This window comes from Acomys russatus, chromosome 28 (genome assembly GCF_903995435.1).
Source record: "Acomys russatus chromosome 28, mAcoRus1.1, whole genome shotgun sequence".
NCBI classification, from domain to species: domain Eukaryota; kingdom Metazoa; phylum Chordata; class Mammalia; order Rodentia; family Muridae; genus Acomys; species Acomys russatus.
In genome coordinates, this window is record NC_067164.1 from 42,507,250 (window position 1) to 42,526,812 (window position 19,563).

General features: G+C 45.0%; 1 protein-coding gene across 2 annotated transcripts in view; it reads right to left on the minus strand.

Moving 5' to 3' along the window:
• Dipk1a (divergent protein kinase domain 1A) overlaps window positions 1–19,563 on the minus strand; it is a 64,648-nt gene that overhangs the window by 7,930 nt on the left and 37,155 nt on the right. The window contains exons 1-2 of one of the 2 annotated variants that reach the window (XM_051170314.1): window positions 9,999–10,058; window positions 8,398–8,532 (exon numbers count right to left, since the gene is read on the minus strand). In XM_051170314.1, coding sequence (XP_051026271.1) covers window positions 8,398–8,532; window positions 9,999–10,013 — 150 coding nt within the window. In that variant the 5' untranslated portion in view covers window positions 10,014–10,058. Of the gene's footprint in view, window positions 1–8,397; window positions 8,533–9,998; window positions 10,059–19,563 lie in introns of those variants that run through there. The other variant, XM_051170313.1, reaches the window with a different exon arrangement.

Consider the following 19,563-nt stretch of genomic DNA (forward strand, 5'->3'; position numbering starts at 1 on the left):
CACGATAAATGACAATGATCCACTAAATTCAAAGATTACATTTGAGCCTGGAGTAGTTGAGACACCAGACCAAGTTGGCAGGGACCAAGTAGGAGGTAATGACGTGGAGGTCTCTGGTTTCTTTAAACATGCAGGTGTGTCATGTGAACATGCTTTTTTGTTGTTGTTGTTTTGTTTTAGTCCAAAGTGTGGGATGTGGGAATGTTTTTTCACCACTGAAAACAGATTCTGAGAGGGCGAGTGTCTTACTGAAAGCTGTCTCCTAAGAGGGGCATGGCTTTTGCCAGCCGGCTGGGGGAAAAAAAAAATTCCTTGCACGGACTCTGAGAAGGGATAAAGAGAAGCCCACAGTTAGAAAGATGAAGCACTCGCGTTGCCAAGGTTCACATCGCTTTGCTGGCCTTTGCTTTGCAGACAGGAATGCTCCAGAGCACTTCCTGCAGCAGGCACTCAGGCTGAGCATGCTGTTTCCACTGAGTCGTGCCACTGCTGCTGTCGTTTGTTGCTTGCTGGGATCCTGACACCAGAGCCTGGAATCACCCCCAAGGAGCTACGTCTGAAGAGGTTTACAACCCCTTTCCACTCACCTTCTTTCTCCTCTACCTCAGTGGGCTGAAAGGGAGGTGGAAGCGTTTAAGAATCCTAAATAGAGTAGGATTTTGAAAAATCTAAGCCTGCAAGGTGCAGCCGAGGAACAAAACCGTCACCCTGGTTCACAAGGTTTAAGGGACACAAGTTGTGGGAATGTCCCAGAATTCCATTTGGCTTCATCAATGCAGGGCTGACTGCCAACATCCCTAAACTGTTACCTTTGTTGGAGGCAGACAGTTGGATCAGAGTTTGGAGGGACTGCTGTAAGCAGTCCTGAGGAGACACACAAGATAGCCATATTGCAGCCTGCCCTCATCTTTTCTCTTTCTCAATGCACAGATGCCCACAAACTTCACTCTAGCTTGGTTTCATCGCCTAATTGTTTATTTAATGAGTAACAGAAGCAAATGTCAAATAAAGAAAATATACAGAAAACTGCTGCAATGAAGCAGAACAGAAACAGTGCAATGAATTCAAAGGATTTACTGACAGCCCTTTAATTAAGACTTCAAAGCATTAAAAAAAAAAAAAAATGAAACAACAGAAGGAAATGTAAAATAAGCCCATAAAACATAGAAAGGAAAGGAACAAAATTACACATAAAAGGCCACATTGTAGGGACTGAAGAGGTGGCTTGGTGGTTAAGAGCACTTGCTGTTCCTACACAAGACCTGGGTTCTGTTCCCAGCACCCACATGGTGGCTCCCAGCCATAACTGACCCCAATCGTGGGGACCTGACGTCCTCTCTAGCTTCCACTGCATGCGCATAGTATACATACATACAAGCCGGCACACACCTACCCATTTAAAAAAGGCACATTCTGCCGGGTGTGGTGGCCTTTTAATCCCAGCACTCGGGATTGCTGGCCAGCCTGGTCTACAAAGTGAGTCCAGGGCAGCCAAGGCTACAGAGAAACCCTGCTGCGCTGGGCGTGCAGTGTAAACACTTCACTATTGCTTCCATTCTCTCTGCCTGTGTTCTGCTTTTAAATGTTCAGTTGTCCATGAAAATAACCAATGGAGTGATTTAATAGCTTTTAACTTACTACTGTTATGCTAGTAAACAGCGCACTTCGGCTTTGCTTGCAGTGCCTTACTGTACCAGCAGAAGGCACTATTTATCTTTCTTTTTACAGAACCCTCTTGTCCTGAGGGAATCCAGCCCTAAACTAGGGACAGGACCACAAGAGGCAGTAACAACAAACATATGTATATTATTTGGCTTTATAAATGTTTTCAAGAATCCATGTTCTAAAAATGTACTTTAGATGTCACTTTCAGGCTGCTGTTTCTCCTTAAAAAGACTAAAAAACGCCAAGCACACACAGAGACACATACACACAATGACAAAGACACATACACACACTCACAAACACACAAGGCACACACACAGAAACTCACACATAGAGATACAGTAAGACACAAGGCACACATGGCCGGGCGTGGAGGCGCACGCCTTTAATCCCAGCACTCGGGAGGCAGAGGCAGGTGGATCGCTGTGAGTTCGAGGCCAGCCTGGTCTACAAAGTGAGTCCAGGACAGCCAAGGCTACACAGAGAGACCCTGTCTCGAAAAAACTAAAAAAAAAAAAAAAAAAAAAAAAGACACAAGGCACACATACAGAGCCACACGTATACACAAAGACACACGCACACGGGCACACACACACACGGGCACACACACACACGGGCACACACAAAAACACAGAGGTGGGCTGCATGTGGTAGTGTGTGCCTGTAATCCCAGTACTCGGGGAGGCAGAGGCAGATGGATCTTTGTCAGTTTGAGGCCAGCCTGGTCTACAAAGTGAGTCTAGGACAGACAAGGCTACACAGAGAAGCCCTGTATAGAAAAAAGAAAAAAGAAAAGGAAAACAAACCATACAGGTAGGTACGTACACATACACACACAGACACACACACACATACAGACATACACTTCCTCCACATACAAAGCCACCCATACAGACATAAACACACACGCACGCACACACACATACAGACACTCACACTCACATTCAAAGAGAGACACAAGACACAAACAGAGATATACACAGAGACAGGCACACACAAAGACACACACTGACAGAGACATATACTGACACACACATACTGGTACACACGTGGGTACATACACACATAGACACACACACACAAAGAGCTAGCCTTTTCACAACGCCTGAACACTTTTAATTTTCTCTATCTTTTCTCTCAGGTATTACCAATCTTTGCCATTCTCTGTGCTGTTTTAAGCGTGTCTCTTCTATTTTAGCAAGGCAAGGCTGAAAGAAATGCTGCAGTGCACTACCGTCTAACCAAGGGCATGCCTCCTAACGGCTTCAGTTCAGCAGATCTTAAGCTGATTGTTTTAAGTAACAAACCACTATTCTTGGAAATCAAATCTCAAAGGAGACTATGATTAAATTTAGAGTCCCTGCCATCTTTTAGTGTGTCAGTTTAAAACGCATACTCCCTTAGTACTCACACAGGCCCACTAAAATGCACTGGGGTCACTCCTCAGAGGACTGCAGGCAGGATCTTGACCACGCCCCACAGAGGAGCCAGTCAGAGGACTCAGAATGAACCCTCCTGAGAAACATGCAGAAGTATTTCTCCACCTAGGGAGACAGGGTGTGGCTGGGAGATCCCACCTATAGAGTCCAATCAGACAAGACTTCTGCATGGCTCGGCACCAAACACGATTGACTGAGATGATTTAGCAATTAAGGACTTATAATTACAGCAAAGGATTTCATGTTAGTGGAAGGGAAAGGTTGCTTCTGACCGGGGCCAGTGGCTGCTCGCAGGCTGACTGTAGCTTTTGTGGTACCCAACTCCAAGGCAATTCCTGTTCCCAGTTACGCGGTGGCTCACACCTAGGCTCCCAGGACTTTGGAGGCTGAGGCGGTAGGGCCAAAGCCAGCCTCAGTTACATAGTGAGCTCTAAGCCAGTCTGGGCTACAGAGAGATCCTGGAGCCCCACCACAAGCCCAAAAAAGAAAGAGGAAAATATCTTTATTCACAGGTAATTGTGAAACCCAAACAGGAGCCACATCTTGTAAGTTCTCCAGACTTCACAAGGATAAGATCCTGTTTCCTCAGCCTAATGTATCCTGCAAACCGTGTTTTCAACCAATGCGGAACCTGTAGGCTCACAGGGCACAGCCACTCCTTTGCCTTGCTAAACCCTGAAGCCCTGTGGTGACTCTCTTCCACAGGAAGTATTCTTGCACTTACCTACCCACAGGCAGCCTTGAGCCCTGGGCCCTGAGTCCCCCACACTCTTCTGTCCAGCCAATGATCTCAACAGATGTTTTCTATGTACCCCAACCCTTCCCCAAAAAGGGACCTCAAAAGCCAGTGAGGGGTTGCTCTCTGAGACCCTGACTTAGGGGGAGGTGGTCACATGGCCAGTGCCTTGTGCACTCCTGAATACAACTTGCTTTAATCAGGCAGTCATGGACATGGCTTCCCCTTACGTCATGGTACCCAGAGCCCCAAGCACCTCCAAGGTTTGCTGGCTTCTACATGGTTCTTGTTATTCCACAGCCAGCGCTCATCAGTGCGCTCTCCAGGGGGGATGCTGGGCCAGCCCCACTCACAGTCTGCAGGAGAAACACCTTCCTTTCTTTGACTCCAGATTTTCCTAGTCTAAAAGGCTCCAGGAGTTTTGTTTTGAGGCAGGGCATTACTATGCATAGCCGGCCTTGAACTCGGTATGCAGAACAGGCCAGCCTTGAACTCACTATGCAGAGCAGGCTGCACTGAGAGATCTATAACCTCTGCCTCCCAAGAGCAGCTGCCTTCTCTAAGCTTTTCTCTCCATTCTACCTACAATGGTCTATCAATAACGCCTTCTTCAGATTTTTTGTTTTTGGTTTTGTTTGTTTGTTTGTTTTTTGAGACAGGGTCTCTCTGTGTTGGCCTTGGTTGTCCTGGACTCGCTTTGTAGACCAGCCTGGCCTCGAACTCACAGCGATCCGCCTGCTTCTGCCTTCCGAGTGCCGGGATTACAGGCGTGCCTGACCATGCCTGGCTAAGTTTTTTTATAGTATAACTATTTGTAGTATAAACTAAGTCATTTTAACTTGTGATGGTCTTTTTGTTCTCAAAGTTTGGCACTTTGAGACAGACAGGATCTCATGTAGCCTAGGCTGGCCTCAAACTCTCTATGGAGTCAAGGCAAGACAGACTCCCTATTCCTCCGCTCTTCACGTCCTTTAAACATATATTTTATTCTGCACTCAGGACACAGATGCAGGTGGATCTCTGAGTTCAAGGCCAGCCTGGTCTACAGAGAGAGAGAGAGTTCTAGGACAGCCAGGAATACACAGAGAAACTCTGTCTTAACATCCCCCATAAAATATTTTGTTTATTATTAGGAGGGTGAGGTGCACGAGGCCATAGCAGTTGTGTGACTGTCAGATGACAACTAGTTCTCTCCTCTCACCTTTACCTGGGTCCCAGAGATTGAGGTCAGCTCCTTTGCTTTGCAGGGATAGTACTGATCTCACTGTGTACACCAGGCTGGCCTCAAACACCGAGATCTGATCTCACTGTGTACACCAGGCTGGCCTCAAACCCCGAGATCTGATCTCACTGTGTACACCAGGCTGGCCTCAAACCCCGAGATCTGATCTCACTGTGTACACCAGGCTGGCCTCAAACCCCGAGATCTGATCTCACTGTGTACACCAGGCTGGCCTCAAACCCCGAGATCTGATCTCACTGTGTACACCAGGCTGGCCTCAAACCCCAAGTTCTGATCTCACTGTGTACATCAGAGCCCCAAGATCCACCTGCCTCAAATGTCTCCCAAGTGTTGAGATTAAAGGTGTGCCCCCCCCAAGATAGGGTTTCATTATAGTACAGGGTAGCTTAAACTTGAAATATCTTGCCCCAGTATACAGAGTTGGGTGCCACAACATCTGGCTCTGATTTTTTAAAATTTTGTTTGTTTGCTTGTTTTTCCTGTATTAGCATGCCTAGGGTATGGCTGCTGTAACCATCACAGTCCAGGTGCTGCTCTGAAGTCCGTCATGATTTGACTTTGAGATGTTACTCTAGCTCACTAGAGTGGTCCTGATTCAGCCAATTGGAGTGTCTTAAAAAGCCGCACTTTCCATGATGAGGAAATTCTGCCTGGGGACACCCTTTCAGTCCGCGCCACAGCCCGTGCCACAGTTCCAGCCTGCCCCTCCTTACAGACTACCCTATGGGTTTTGTTTGTTTCTGAAGCAAAGCCGCATCCAACCCAGGCAGGTCTCAGGCTCCCTATGTAGCTAAAGATGACTCTGAACTCGTGAGGATCCTTCTTTTGCCCCCCACGTTAATGAGGTGCTGGGTCCCTGAGCAAGTGCTCCATCAACTGAGAGCCATCTACGGCTCCTTCCCTGTAGGTTTGAGACATGAGCTGGACATGGTGGCGCATGCTTGTAGTCCCAGCACTGGGGAGGCAGAGGCAGAGGCAGAGGCAGAGGCAGAGGCAGGTGGAATATCTGTGAGTTCGAGGCCAGCCTGGTCTACAAAGCAAGTCCAGGATAGCCAGGACTACATAGAGAAACCAAAAAAAAAAAAAAAAAAGAAAGAAAGAAAGAAAGAAAAAAAGAGTTGAGACATGACTAATTTGACCATCTTTTTTTTTCCTTGCTTGCTTTCTTTTTAGACAGAGTTTCTCTGTGTAGCCTTGGCTGTCCTGGACTCACTTTGTAGACCAGGCCAGTCTCGAACTCACAACGATCCACCTGCCTCTGCCTCCTCCTTGAGTGCTGGGACTACAGGTGTGTGCCACCACGCTTGGCTTGATTTGTTTTTTTGAGAACAGAGTTTCTCTATGTAGCCTTGGCTATCCTAAAACTCACTCTTTTTTGTTTGTTTGTTTGTTTGTTTGTTTTTTGTTTTTCAAGACATGGCCTCTCTGTGTTAGCCTTGGTTGTCCTGGAGTCCCATTGTAGACCAGTGATCTGCCTGCCTCTGCCTCCCGAGTGCTGGGATTAAAGGCGTGGGCCACCTCGCCAAGTTTGGAATTTGGCTTTTTATGTGAGTGTCAGGGATCTAAACTCGAGACTTTTACCCACTCAGCTAACTCCGGCCTGACAATACTTAGTTCACTATGATTATTTATTCTTATCGCTGTTCAACTACAGACTCTGTAAGAGCAAGACATTTATTCCTGTTGTATACACATCTGAGGCAGCTGGCTTGGCTAAAGTGATGTCCACTAATTACAAAACCATTAACGTGGCCGAAACCACTGAAATCCTAAGAATCAACCCCTCCCATCTTTCCTCCCCCTCTTTTTTGGTTTTTTGAGACAGGGTTTCTCTGTTTAGCCTTGCTGTCCTGGAGTCCCATTGTAGACCAGGCTGGCCTTGAATTCACATCGATCCACCTGCCTCTGCCTCCCGAGTGCTGGGATTACAGGCGTGTGGCAGCCTCCTCTTCTTCTGAGGTAGTTTCTCATCATGTATCCAAATCTGCTGAATTCATGATCCTCCTGCCTCAGTGTCTGTAATTCCCAGCAGTCATAAACCATTATTATTAAAAATATAATTATATGATGGTGCCAGCAAGACGGCTCAGTGGGTGAAAAGCACTTGGCAAATCGCTCTGCTGATCTGAGTTCAATCCCAGCACCCATGTAAAATGCCAGATGCAGCGGCTCACACACCTGTTACCTGGCACTCCTAACTAAGGTGAGCTGGGAAGGGACAAAGAGAATTAACCAGAAGCTCACACAGACAGCACAGCAAAGAGCACTGGCAGAAACAGGAACATGGAGGAAAGAAAGAACTGTATGTTGTCCTCTGATATTCAAAGACACATGCTTGCACGAACCACACACACACACACACACACACACACACTTTAAGAATTTTGCTATTGAGTTGCATTCAGAATTTTAGACTCACTGAGATGGAAAAATGTTTTCTTCAAGGTTGCCAAATACAAACAGCCAAAACACTATGATTGTTCTGTGGTTCTTCTTGCTGTATGTAGTTTATTTTATATATGTGTAATAATATAAATGTATATGTAAAAAAGTAAATAACAAAAAAAGAAAGAAAGAAAGAAAGAATTTTGCATAGAGATGGGTATACTTTGGAGGTGACCACATGCTTAGATGCATGAGGTCCTTGGGTTTGAGCCAGAGTCCCATAAAAACAAAACAAAACAAAAATAAATATATGGTTCTGAAGTAAGTACTTTGATACATGCTGAAAGGTATTAGTAGAAAATAGAGAGTTAACTTAGTTAAAATCTCAAATATTTAAAACAAGTGTTCTACAACCAATAAATATGGCTATTAATCTTGAACTGATTAAAAAAGTATAAGATATATAAAATCACTAGGAGAAAAAAAGTGATAAATATATACCCTTTAGAGAAAATTTGGTGCTTGATATAACTCGATTTATTAAAAATATGTATCCTAAACTAGGCTACACAGAGAAATACTGTCTTTAAAAAAACCCAAAAACAAAAGTCTATACATAAAGTCTATACTATAAAGTCTATACATAACACATTTATACTCTAAACATTTTTAAAATCTAATATATAATAAACCAAATTTTAAATATATTTGCAAACAAAATGTCTTTTTGTAGTGAGATTGCTTCCACACTGACTTACGTGTACTGTGTATTTAGATTTCTGAGTACTGAATTCATCAGAAAGTTAGGAAGTTCAGCACAACTGTAACGTCAGATTGCCTTTAGTGTTGAAGACATCTATTAGTCAGTCCTCCTGGAGGACTGCTACCGAAGGTTTTTAAAAAACAACTAGGACATTTAAAATACTTACTATGATCTTCTTACAGTCCTTCCCTCTGCATAGCTCTGTATAGGTTGAATACTGCACATATATGATCCAGCTTCCAACAAAAACCACCAGCCAAGAGAAGAAAAGATACTTCACCCGCATGTATGAGAGACGAGCCTGTAAGTGAAGGACACACGACAGTCACTCAGCAGCCAGCACTCACTGTCTGGACCAGGAGCTCTCCTTGCTTGGAGAGGCACACTATGTACTCTAAGCTTTGCATGGCAATTCTAGAACAAAGCGCATTTTCACGGAGTCCAGATAGCATGAGTCTTAGAAAAGTAAGCTTCTTGGTCTTGCCCAAGAGAAGGGAGCAAATGCCCTTCAGGATGTATGTGTAACCTTTCTAAAACCGCCGCGGCCAAAGCTGTTTCCTCAGCACGGTGCTACTCCAACAAGAAATACAGTTTCCATTTGTTACACTCTGACCAAACACTGTTTCAGATGAGAATTTTAAATGTCTTTATGAATAAACATAGTAACAATAAAATATTTTAGCCAGGCAGTGGTGGCACACTTCTTTAATCCCAGCACTTGGGAAGCAGAGACAGATGGGTCTCTATGAGTTTGAGGCCAGCCTGGTCTACAGAGAAAGTTCCTAACCCTGACCCTGGAGTTTGAGGACAGCTAGGGCAGAGAAACCCTGCTGGGGGTGAGGGGGTGGGGGTGGAGAGGGGGTAGGGGGGCAGTAGAAATGACTTGGCCAAGTGTGGCGGTACAAGCCTGTAACTCCAGCATGTGGGAGGTGGAGGCCAGAGAGTCAGAAGTTTAGGGTCATCTTTACTTACACTGCATTGCCAGTCAAGGCTATGTAAGATCCTGTCTCATCGGGCGGTGGTGGCACTCGCCTGTAATCCCAGAACTCAGGAGGCAGAGGCAGGCGGATCTCTGTGAGCTCTAGGCCAGCCTGGTCTACAAAGAGAGCTCCAGGACAGCCAGGACTACACAGAAAAGCCCTGTCTGGGGGTGGGGGTGGGGCTCCTGTCTCAGCACTCAGGGGATGCAGAGGCAAGTGGATCTCTGTGAGTTCCAGGCCACAGAGAAACCCTGTCTCGGAAAAAAAAAAAAAAAAAAACCAAGAAAGATCCTGTCTCAAAAGAAGAAAAACAAAGCAAAACAACAACACCAAAAGGAAAATGTACAGAAAGGCAGGCATAACTATCTCCTGCAAGCCAACGGGTACAGGCACACAGTAGGATCCTCTCTGTACTGCTTTGCGCCTGCTGCCCTGGTCTCGGATCGAGCTGCCTTTCTACAACAGCCACCAATCAGGCCGTTTAATATCCAAACGTGGCAGCGGGTCAACCCAGCCTGGCCTTTACCCTTTGGATCCGGAGCTCCAGCAGGGAACAGTAGAACTGAGGTCCACGAAGAAAACTGCGCAGAATAAATCGGAGACGCGCACACACGAGGAGGAGCTAGTTTTGCATGTATTCCTGAGCCAGCTTCTCACTCTCGGGAAACAGTAGAATACTGTGGGCTGGATGAGCATTCGAAGAAGAAGGCAGAAAAAGGCTACAGGGCGTGCGTGCTCCAGCACAAGACAATGACTTAAAAGGGAAACGCCAATCCACTGGTCCTACCTGCAGTTCAGACATCTGTCCTTGCGGGTTCTCACAGCTGGTGAGTTTCCAGTACCAACTAGATGGTAGGTCTTTCAGTTTTACTGCTAAATGTAAAAGAGCTTTTAATGTGAAATGTTTTTTGTGTAGCACTACGTGAATTCATTTAAAAAAAAAAAAAAAGCTAAATCACAGGCAAGACAATGGAGCCAAGACATCTGTCTAAAACTCATTTGTGACTCTTGGCCCTGAGGCACCTGACCATCAGCTATAAACTGGCATGTGTTGGCACGCTGCGGTGCGTGGAGCAAATACTCAAAAAAAAAAAAAAAAAAAAAAAAAGTAAAATCTATTTCAAGTCACTGTGCAAGAGGCCAGCAACTCTGCCATTGGCTACATCCAAAAAGGAAGCTCTGGGTCTGGTCAAACCTCTGGCTGCAACCACCAGTCCACAGGAAACAGGAAAGAAGACGGTAACCTTGAGGCGAGTGACAATTTGAGGCAAACTCCAAGCTGTGGGATGCTTGCAATACAAAGACACCGTTTCTTCAACAATTAAATCACAAGGTGCCAAATGAAGAGGAGGAGAGACTTAGAGCTTGGAAAATACTTAAGAAACACAGCAAATGATTCTGACTCAAAATTAAAAAAAAAAAAAACAACTATAAAACAAGCAAACAACAAGAAAACAAAACCAAGAAGTTAGATCTGAGCAACAAAGACACCGGCAGACACGCTGCTGGGAAGGGTAAGCTCACGGAGCCCCAGCCCAGAGAGAGAACTGCAGGCAACTCTGGGAAAATGACGTTCACTGGCTACCCAACCCCACACAGTCAACCCTGCACCCCCATCCACAAATGTAACATTACACAGACTGAGCAGGTTTAGTTGTATGTTTAGGGGTACAGGGGACAGCTGAAGGGAGGAAGGGAAGAGGAGATGGTGTCATTTTTGTTAGTTTGTTTTCCAAGACAAGGCTTCTCTGTGTAGCCTTAGTTGTCCTGGACCCACTCTGTAGACCAGGCTGGCCTTGAACTCACAAAGATCTGCCTGCCTCTGCCTCCCGAGTGCTGGGATTAAAGGTGTGCGCCATCATGCCTGGCCTCAGCCTTCCATTTTAAAATGATGACTGAACAAAGAAATAGCTATAAATTACGTCTTTATTAGCTAATTTTACTTTTCTCATGTGGCATTTGCTGACATGTTTCTAGTGATCTGTTTTTATAACAACTACCTAGACAATCTAGTCTTTGGTTAAAACATATTTTTGTCTACAATTTTTGTTTATGCTGAACAACTTAAAATGACTGCCTAGCAGGTTTTGTGTGTGTGTGTGTGTGTTGATTTTGTGCTTAGCTCCTAATGGAACACTGCTCCTGTAAAGCAAGAACAACAGTCGGGAGACACACAGGACAGCGATCCTCAGCCTTGTTTGTGTGGCCCCTCGTAAGGCGCATGGCAGCATCTGGAGACATTTTCAGTCTCAGCTGTGCTTTACGACTGGACCCTCGTAAGCAGTGTCCAGAGATGCAGCTAAACACATTACAATATACACTACATTCCCTCCCCCAAGATCACCCAGCCCAAAGGTGTCAAACCTGTGTGACATCATTTTCTTTTCAATTAGCCTTTAATGCATAAATCACTAAAATGACAGACCAACTGGTAAGAAACATCACCCACCTTTTAATTTAAATAAAGAAAGGTCACTGGAGATTGAAACTATGCACATAATAAACAGACCCTCTTAATCAGTTCCACACTATAAAACAGCAGCGCAGCTGGGCACAAAGCCCTGAGGCCATCCCCAGCTTAGCATAAACTGGGTATGTGTCATATGTCTATAGTCCCTGGACTGCAGAGGTAAAGGTAGGGAGATCAGACGTGCACAGCAAAACTCAGCCAGCCAGCAAGTTTGGGGCCAGCCTGGGCGACATGCAATCCTGTCTCAAAAACAAAGGCAAGGTGCCAGAGAGATGACTCAAGGTTAAGAGAACTGGCTATTCTTTGGGTGACCCAAGTTCAAGTCCCAGCACAGTGGGTAATGACCACCTGTCAGTCCAGTTGTCTAGGGATCTGACACCCTTTTCTGACCTTTGCAGGGGCTGCAATCAAGTGGTGTATAGACAGGTGTGAGCAAAACACTCAAACACATAAAATAAAAATGAAAGGGGGAGCCAGGTGGTGCTGGCACACACCTTTAATCCCAGGACTCTGGAGGCAGAAGCAGTCAGATCTCTGAGTTCAAGACCAGCCTCGTCTACAAAGTGAGTTCCAGAATAGCCAGGGCTGCACAGAGAAACCCTGTTTCAAAAACACAAAACAAAACAACCCCCCACAAACAAACAAACAAAAGAACTCTTTTTTTTTTTTTTTTTAGATAGGGTTTCTCTGTGTTATCTTGGCTGTCCTAAACTTGCCCTAGACCAGGCTGGCCTTGAACTCACAGTGATCCACCTGCCTCTGCCTCCCAAGTGCTAACTTGGCTTCTTTTAATAGTGCTGACATCACTATGATAATTCATCTTGAAACAAATTTGAATGTTTTTGTTGTTGTTGGTTTTGTTTTTCAGACGTTGCAAACAGGATTTGTTTTCTCTGTGCAGCCCTGGAAGCCCTAGAACTCACTATGTAGACCTGGCTGGCCTCACATTCAAGAGCTCTGACTGCTTCTGCCTCCAAAGTGCTGGGATTAAAAGAATTCTTAAACTGGGCATGGTAGCGCACACCTGTAATCCCAGCACTCAGGAGGCAGAGGCAGGAGAATCTCTGTGAGTTTGAGGCCAGCCTGGTCTACAAAGCGAGTCCAGGGCAGCCAAAACTACACAGAGAAACCCTGTCCCAACACACACACACACACACACACACACACACACACACACACACACACAAGAATCCTTTTTTTTAAAAAAAGATTTATTTATTTTATTTATTGCATATGAGTGCTTTATCTGCAGAGAAGGGTATCAGATTACATTATAGATGGTTGTGAGCCACCATGTGGTTGCTGGGAATTGAACTCAGACCTCTGGAAGAGCAGGCGGCACTCTTAACCACTGAGCCAGCTCTCCAGCCCCACACAAGAATTCTTACATGACAGTTGATTTTCCTGAAACAAGAGTTCTAGAATGCCCAGGTCAAGTTGGGCAGTGGTGATGCATGCCTTTAATCTCAGCACTTGGGAGGCAGAGGAAGGCAGATCAAAGTGAGTTCAAGGCCAGCCTGGTCTACAGAGGGAGTCCAAGACAGCCAGGGCTACACAAAGAAGTTCTGTCTCAAAAACAAAAACAAAAAACAAAACAAAGAACCAAAACCAAAACCAAACCAAAATAAAATGCCCAGGGGAAGCTGCACAATGTCTGCAGCATTCTTTTGGTTATACAAAACCAGCTGAGAAAAAAATGGCAAGAATTACGTATAGGCCGACAAGCCAGGAGGTGTGGGCCAGGTGTCACTCCAGAGCAGGGCGGAGCGGCAGGATCTGGGGACGAGAAGAAAGGCGTGTCTGTAATGCTAGGCCAGGGTAGGCAGACGCCAGAGCACCCTGGGCCTCAACAGGCCAATTAGGCTGCCCTAATTAGTGAAGACTAGGCCCCAGAGAAACACCTCATATCAGAAAACAGGGCGAACTGCTCCCGAGGAACGGCTGCAGAGGTTACTTCTACATGCACATATGTACAATGGGCACTCCCTCCACATACAAATCTTCACTTAACTGTCAATATTTTGTGAGATTGAAGGAAGAGTTGGGGCGAGTCTGAAGGTTCCTTTGCCAGTCTTCACGTGATTCCCAGCCCCAGGGCTGCCACACATTGCAGCCCAGTCTCTTTACTTCCTAAGAGCCAGTGCGTATGCTTAGATAGTCAGGAAGCCAGAGGCTCTCCTGAGAGGCTGTCCTCTTCCGTACACCAGTCACACCAGTTCTGCCTTACTATCATTGAAAGGATAATTGGATGCTCAAGGAAATGGTCCAAATACCCTGTGTGTTAGTGAGGGACGCTATCCCAGGGCTGGTACCCTGACCACTTTCCAAGCCCTGGGACAGAGCTGCTTCCTCCTAATGTGTCTTGGAAAGTGTCTGGTTTACTCTCTCAGCCATCCCCGAGGATGCACCTTTCATCTGTTAAGCAATTTCTGCGGAACTGAGATGTGAAATTACAATGCGAAAGGACTAGAAGAGTCCTCGGTGGTGTCCTGTTGCTTCTGTCTTTTGGTAGCACTGAGAATAGAACCCAGGCCTTTGCGCATGCTCTATCACCGAGCCTGAGTCACATCGCCCAGATGAGAAATTAAAAAAAGGAAAATAAGAATTACAAAAAAGATCCTTATCCAGTTGGTTCCTATGTGTGTACATAAACAAAACACATTATTTTCTAAGAAAAAACTGGACTAATGTCATAATAGAAATTATCTTTTTGCCAGGCATGGTGGCGCAGGCCCTTAATCCCAGCACTCGGGAGGCAGAGGCAGGCAGATCTCTATGAGTTCGAGGCCAGCCTGGTCTACAAAGTGAGTCCAGGACAGCCAAGGCTACACAGAGAAACCCTGTCTCAAAACACCAAAAAAAAAAAAAAAAAAAAAAAAAAAAAAAAAAAGAAAAGAAAAGAAAGAAAGTTTAGAAAATTATCTCCTTTTGTGTGTGTGTGTATGTGTGTGTGTGTAAGTGTAAATGTGTGTGTTTCTTGTTCAGCTTCTTCCCTCGAGGGCGTCCAGGCACCACTGCACAATGGGGCTGGAAGGACGAAGCCGAGCCAGGATCGTCTAGCGTCCGCAGGACCCGGGTCCAGAGGCTAAGGCCCAGGGCCCCTCTCCAAGGTTCCCAGTTGTGTCAGGATATTTGATCCAATTGTGAACTCTGAGACTGTGAACTATAAAACCCTGTTTCTTGTTTGGTGTGGTTAAGCCCAACCATAGACCTTTAATCCAAGAGCTTTCAGTACACAAGATTTAATAAAGTGAACCCTAGGTCAAGAGTCGGAGCAAGGAACCAGCTGACAGGGATTAAAGAGTAGGAGGGACTTTGAGTGGAGGGGTATTTAAGACAGCGTGGATAAGAAGGGCCTTTTGAGCTTTGAGCTGGCAAACTCTTTGGCTTTTCCTCCTGGGCTCTCAGCTGAGCTAGCAAGCTTTTGGCTCTGGGCTTTTTGGTTTTTCCTCTGAGATGTGAGCTGAGTAGGAAGGTCAGCTGGGTGCTTTCTCCGCCTCTCTGAGCTTACAGGTTTTCACCCCCAGCATCTGGCTCCTGGGCCTTCCTTGGTAAAATCGAACAATTTGGGATTTTTATTGTTTAAAAATAACACACAGAGTTACAGTTCTCGGGTCTGGAGGGGAGGAAGACGTCTTTTGCCAGAAGTTTTCAGGCAACAGTAACAAAAAACAATGCTATTAACTGTCAATCGGTAATCGCTAGTGCTGTTCCACACCTGGAACTGATAAGCACTTTAGATACGTTAAAGTTACAAAGATAAACTTAAAATTTAATCCTCTTAAAATTTCTGAGCCATTACAATAAGTTAGTCAACAGTTAGGAAACTTTGTCCCATGAGCCAAAGTGCCACCTGCTTTTACAAACAAGATTTTATTTACTTTACAGTCATCACCCCAATCACCCCAATACTATCTAATGCTGCAGGGACCATATGGCCATCAAAGCCAATGCTTAAAACAGTCTGGATTATTACAGAGAGAGTCTGATGAGCTGTGAACTGTCTGGAAGTTACATTCTCTCCTCTGCATCATGGATGCTGGTTCAGCATGGGATGTGCTTGGCCAGTGACTGCTAGTGAGCGTGGTACAGCGTCCAGTGAGATGTGCCTACAGAAAACCACATCCCTGGTAGCTTACTGACCCCTGGAGAATAAGGACACTACAGTCCACATGAACCATAGCCGTGTCCCAGAGACAAGCTCAACTGAGAGCAGCTGCTGTGTAGTCACGTGAGAGGGAGAAACAAGAGCTTCTTGTATGCCACTGAGTTTGGGGGGTGGTGTTACACTGCTGGGGTAACTGACTGACACGAGGGAACTCCATGAATCTCTCACGAGAACTGAACAAGGTGGGGAGTACCCCTCATTTTACAAATACAGCCACTGAGAAACACGTCAGGGTTAAGCAAAGACATAGCTGTTCTAAGTAACAGAACCTGACTTTGAATTAAGACCTGTAATTGCTCTCCTCCACCGCCTGCTGCATTAAATACATAAACCTTTGCCTGAGTATTTGATTGTTTCTTCAGAGAGGATTTCAGTGAGTGACATTTCTAGGTCAAAAGCTTTGCAGTTTTAAGAGGCTTAAGATAACATAATGTTATAATGTTTTCCCAAAAGCTTGTGAAAATTAACAATGTTTTTTGCAAATGTACTTATTTTACCCTCCCCAGAATCCAGCTCTACAGGTGGCTACAGTTTCATTTCTTTGCCAGTGGCATATTTTAAAATATGCTCTCTGAATTTTTAGCATGAAGCTTGACGAAAGCCCAGGGACACTGAGACTGGGTGGACACTAAACAGACCTTACAAGTGAGCCCCTCAGAATCCTACAACGTGCAGTATGCCAGGGTTGTGTCTACAAAACCAAAGTACTAGCAAGAAGAGAACAGATAGAGGCCATTTTTAAAGATCCTAAAGAAGGATGATCGAGGTCAAAGTCATATCTTTTTTTTTTTTTTTTTTTTTAAATAGACCAGGCTGGCATCAAACTCACAGAAATCTACTTGCCTCTGCATCCCCAAGTGCTGGGATTACAGGTGTGTGACACTGCACCGAACTCACATATGGTTTTTGGTTGGCTGGTTGGTTGGTTTTGGTTTTTCGAGACAGGGTTTCTCTGTATAACAGCCCTGGCTGTCCTGGACTTGCTTTAGTAGACCAAGCTGGCCTCGAACTCACAGAATATCACATATCTTTTTTTGGTTTCTTTTGTTTTTCAAGACAGTTTTTCTCTGTGTAACCTTGGCTGCCCTAGACTCACTCTGTAGACGAGGCTGGCCTTGAACTCACAGCGATCCTCCGGCCTCTGCCCGAATGCTGGGATTAAAGGTGTGTGCCACCATGCCCAGCAATATCACATATCTTAAGAGCTACCAAGGCTGAATTCTTTGTGTCTGACCGAAAGTAATGAAGAAAAAATTTGATACCCTATAAGCATATACAGGGGGAGGAGGTCCCTCTCAGTCATAATCTTAGGGAGGGGAAGAAGGGGAAAATGGGAGGGAGGGAAGAATGGGAGTATACAAGGGACAGGATAATAATTGAGATGTAATATGAATAAATTAATAAAATATATAAAAAATTTAAAAATTAAAAAAAAAGAAGAAAATACAAAGGACTCTAAGCTGGGCCGTCAGGGTTAGGTCCGTGGAATATGAACGTATAACCTCTTCAAGGTTCTTGGAGTGAGAATCTCTCACATTTATCTATTTTGATGTCTGAAGAAAAATGTTCATAGTGGCACTGCTTTTTAGAATAGACTTTAATTACGATGGCTCAGCAATCTAAGAGCATAGAAAACTCTTGCAAAGGATCCGAGTTTGGTTTCCAGCAGCCATGTCAGCCAGCTCACAGATGTCTAAGACTCCAGCTCCAAGGGATCCCATGCTTCTGGCATCCGTGGGCAACTACATGCAGACACATATAATTAAAAGAAAAAAAAAATGCCAGGCGTGGTGGCGCATGCCTTTAATCCCAGCACTCGGGAGGCAGAGGCAGGCAGATCACTGTGAGTTTGAGCCAAGCCTGGTCTACAAAGTGAATCCACGACAGCCAGGGCTACACAGAGAAACCCTGTCTCGAAAAACAAACAAACAAACAAACAAACCAGTTTGTTGGGGCTAGAAGGATGGTACTAGCTGCTCTTTCAGAGGACCCAGGCTCTGTTCCCAGCCCCACACGGCAGCTCATAACTGTCTGTAGCCCCAGTTCCAGGAGATCCATCCAATACCTCTGACCTCTATGGACACTCAGACACATGAACATGGACACACACACGCAAATATTGTTTTAAAAATCAGTTTGTAAGCTGGTTGTGGTGGCTTATGCCTTTAATCTTAGCACTCAGGAGGCAGAGGCTGGTGGATCTCTCAGTTGATGGATAATTTGGCCTACAGAGTTAGTTCCAGGACTGCCGTGGCTACAGAGAAAACAAAACAAACAAAACAAATTAATTTATGATGATAAAATATTTCCAGTAAGGCATAGGAACATACACCTTTAAATCACACCACTTGGGAAGGAGTGGGGTGGGGTGCTCCGTGAGGGGGAGGCCAGCCTAGACAACAGAATTCTAGGGCAGCCAGAGCTATAAAGTGAGACTCTGCAACAAAACAAACAAAATCATATTTTGAAAATATTTCCAACCATGAAAACAGACGGCCCTCTCTAATTTTGGAATTCCCAGGCAGGAGTCAGTCCTGTCTGAATTGGTGTTAATCCAAAACTGCTTTCTCAGTTCTCAAATTCTAAAGAAGGCTAAAAAATAAAACCTAGAGGAAGTTCTTAGGGGAAAATGACAGCTGTTTTGATCACAGCAATGCTTACTTGGGAGTAAACTTATAAAGAAAACGCAGGAGGCATTTTCAGAGTTGTAGTCTCTTCCACTGGTAATTACTTATCATAACACATGAAAGAAAGCTCAGGCAATCACAGGCTTCCCTTTGCCTAAATGGAATGCTGAAAAAAAATAACTACCCAGAATCCCTCATGAAAATACACTCATAGGGGAGCTGCAGAGATGGCTCAGAGGTGAGCACTGCCTGCTCTTCTAAAGGTCCTGAGTTCAATTCCCAGCAACCACATGGTGGCTCACAACCATCTACAATGAAATTTGGTGTCTTCTTCTGGCCTGCAGGTGTTACATGCATGCAGAACATTTCATAAATAAATAAATAAATAAATAAATCTTTAAAAAAAAAGAAAAAAGAGAATACACTGATAGAATTACCTACAGTGCTTAGTTAAGGTAATGGATAGCATATCGATTAAACGTGAAATGCTACAATTTCTTAAGTATGCAACATGCATCTCACAGGCAAAGGACATAAGCAAGGGCTGGTGGAGATGGGTCAGTGGGACCTGTGTTCAAACTGCCAATGTCCTCATAAAAGCTGGGCATGGCTGTGTGTCCGTGCAGCTCCAATGCTGAGGGGTGGAGACAGGGACCCGGAACATTGCTGGCGAGTTGGCGAGCCCAGCTAGACCTTGACTCAGAAGACGACCAGCCTTCAAGGACGCCCTTGAACTTCTAATCTTCTGATTCTGTCCCCAGATGCTGGGATTACATGTGTGCACTGCCAAGTCTTGTTTGTAGCACGCTGGGGGTTGGGTTTAGCGCCCCGAGCCTGTTAAGCAAGCACTCTACCAACGGCTACACACTCAGCCCCATATTTTCATATTAGTTTATTTAATATGAGTTCCAGATACCTCTTGGAAGCACTTAACTGAATGAGCCATTTCCCACCACTCTCCCTATTTTTAAGCTTTAAAATACTACTTTGTGTTTTGGTGTGCTAGTAATTTAAAAATTATAGCAAATTTTTAAAAAATCAGCTGAGTGGCCACATAAGAGATGTATTTTTCTTTTCTTTTCTTCTT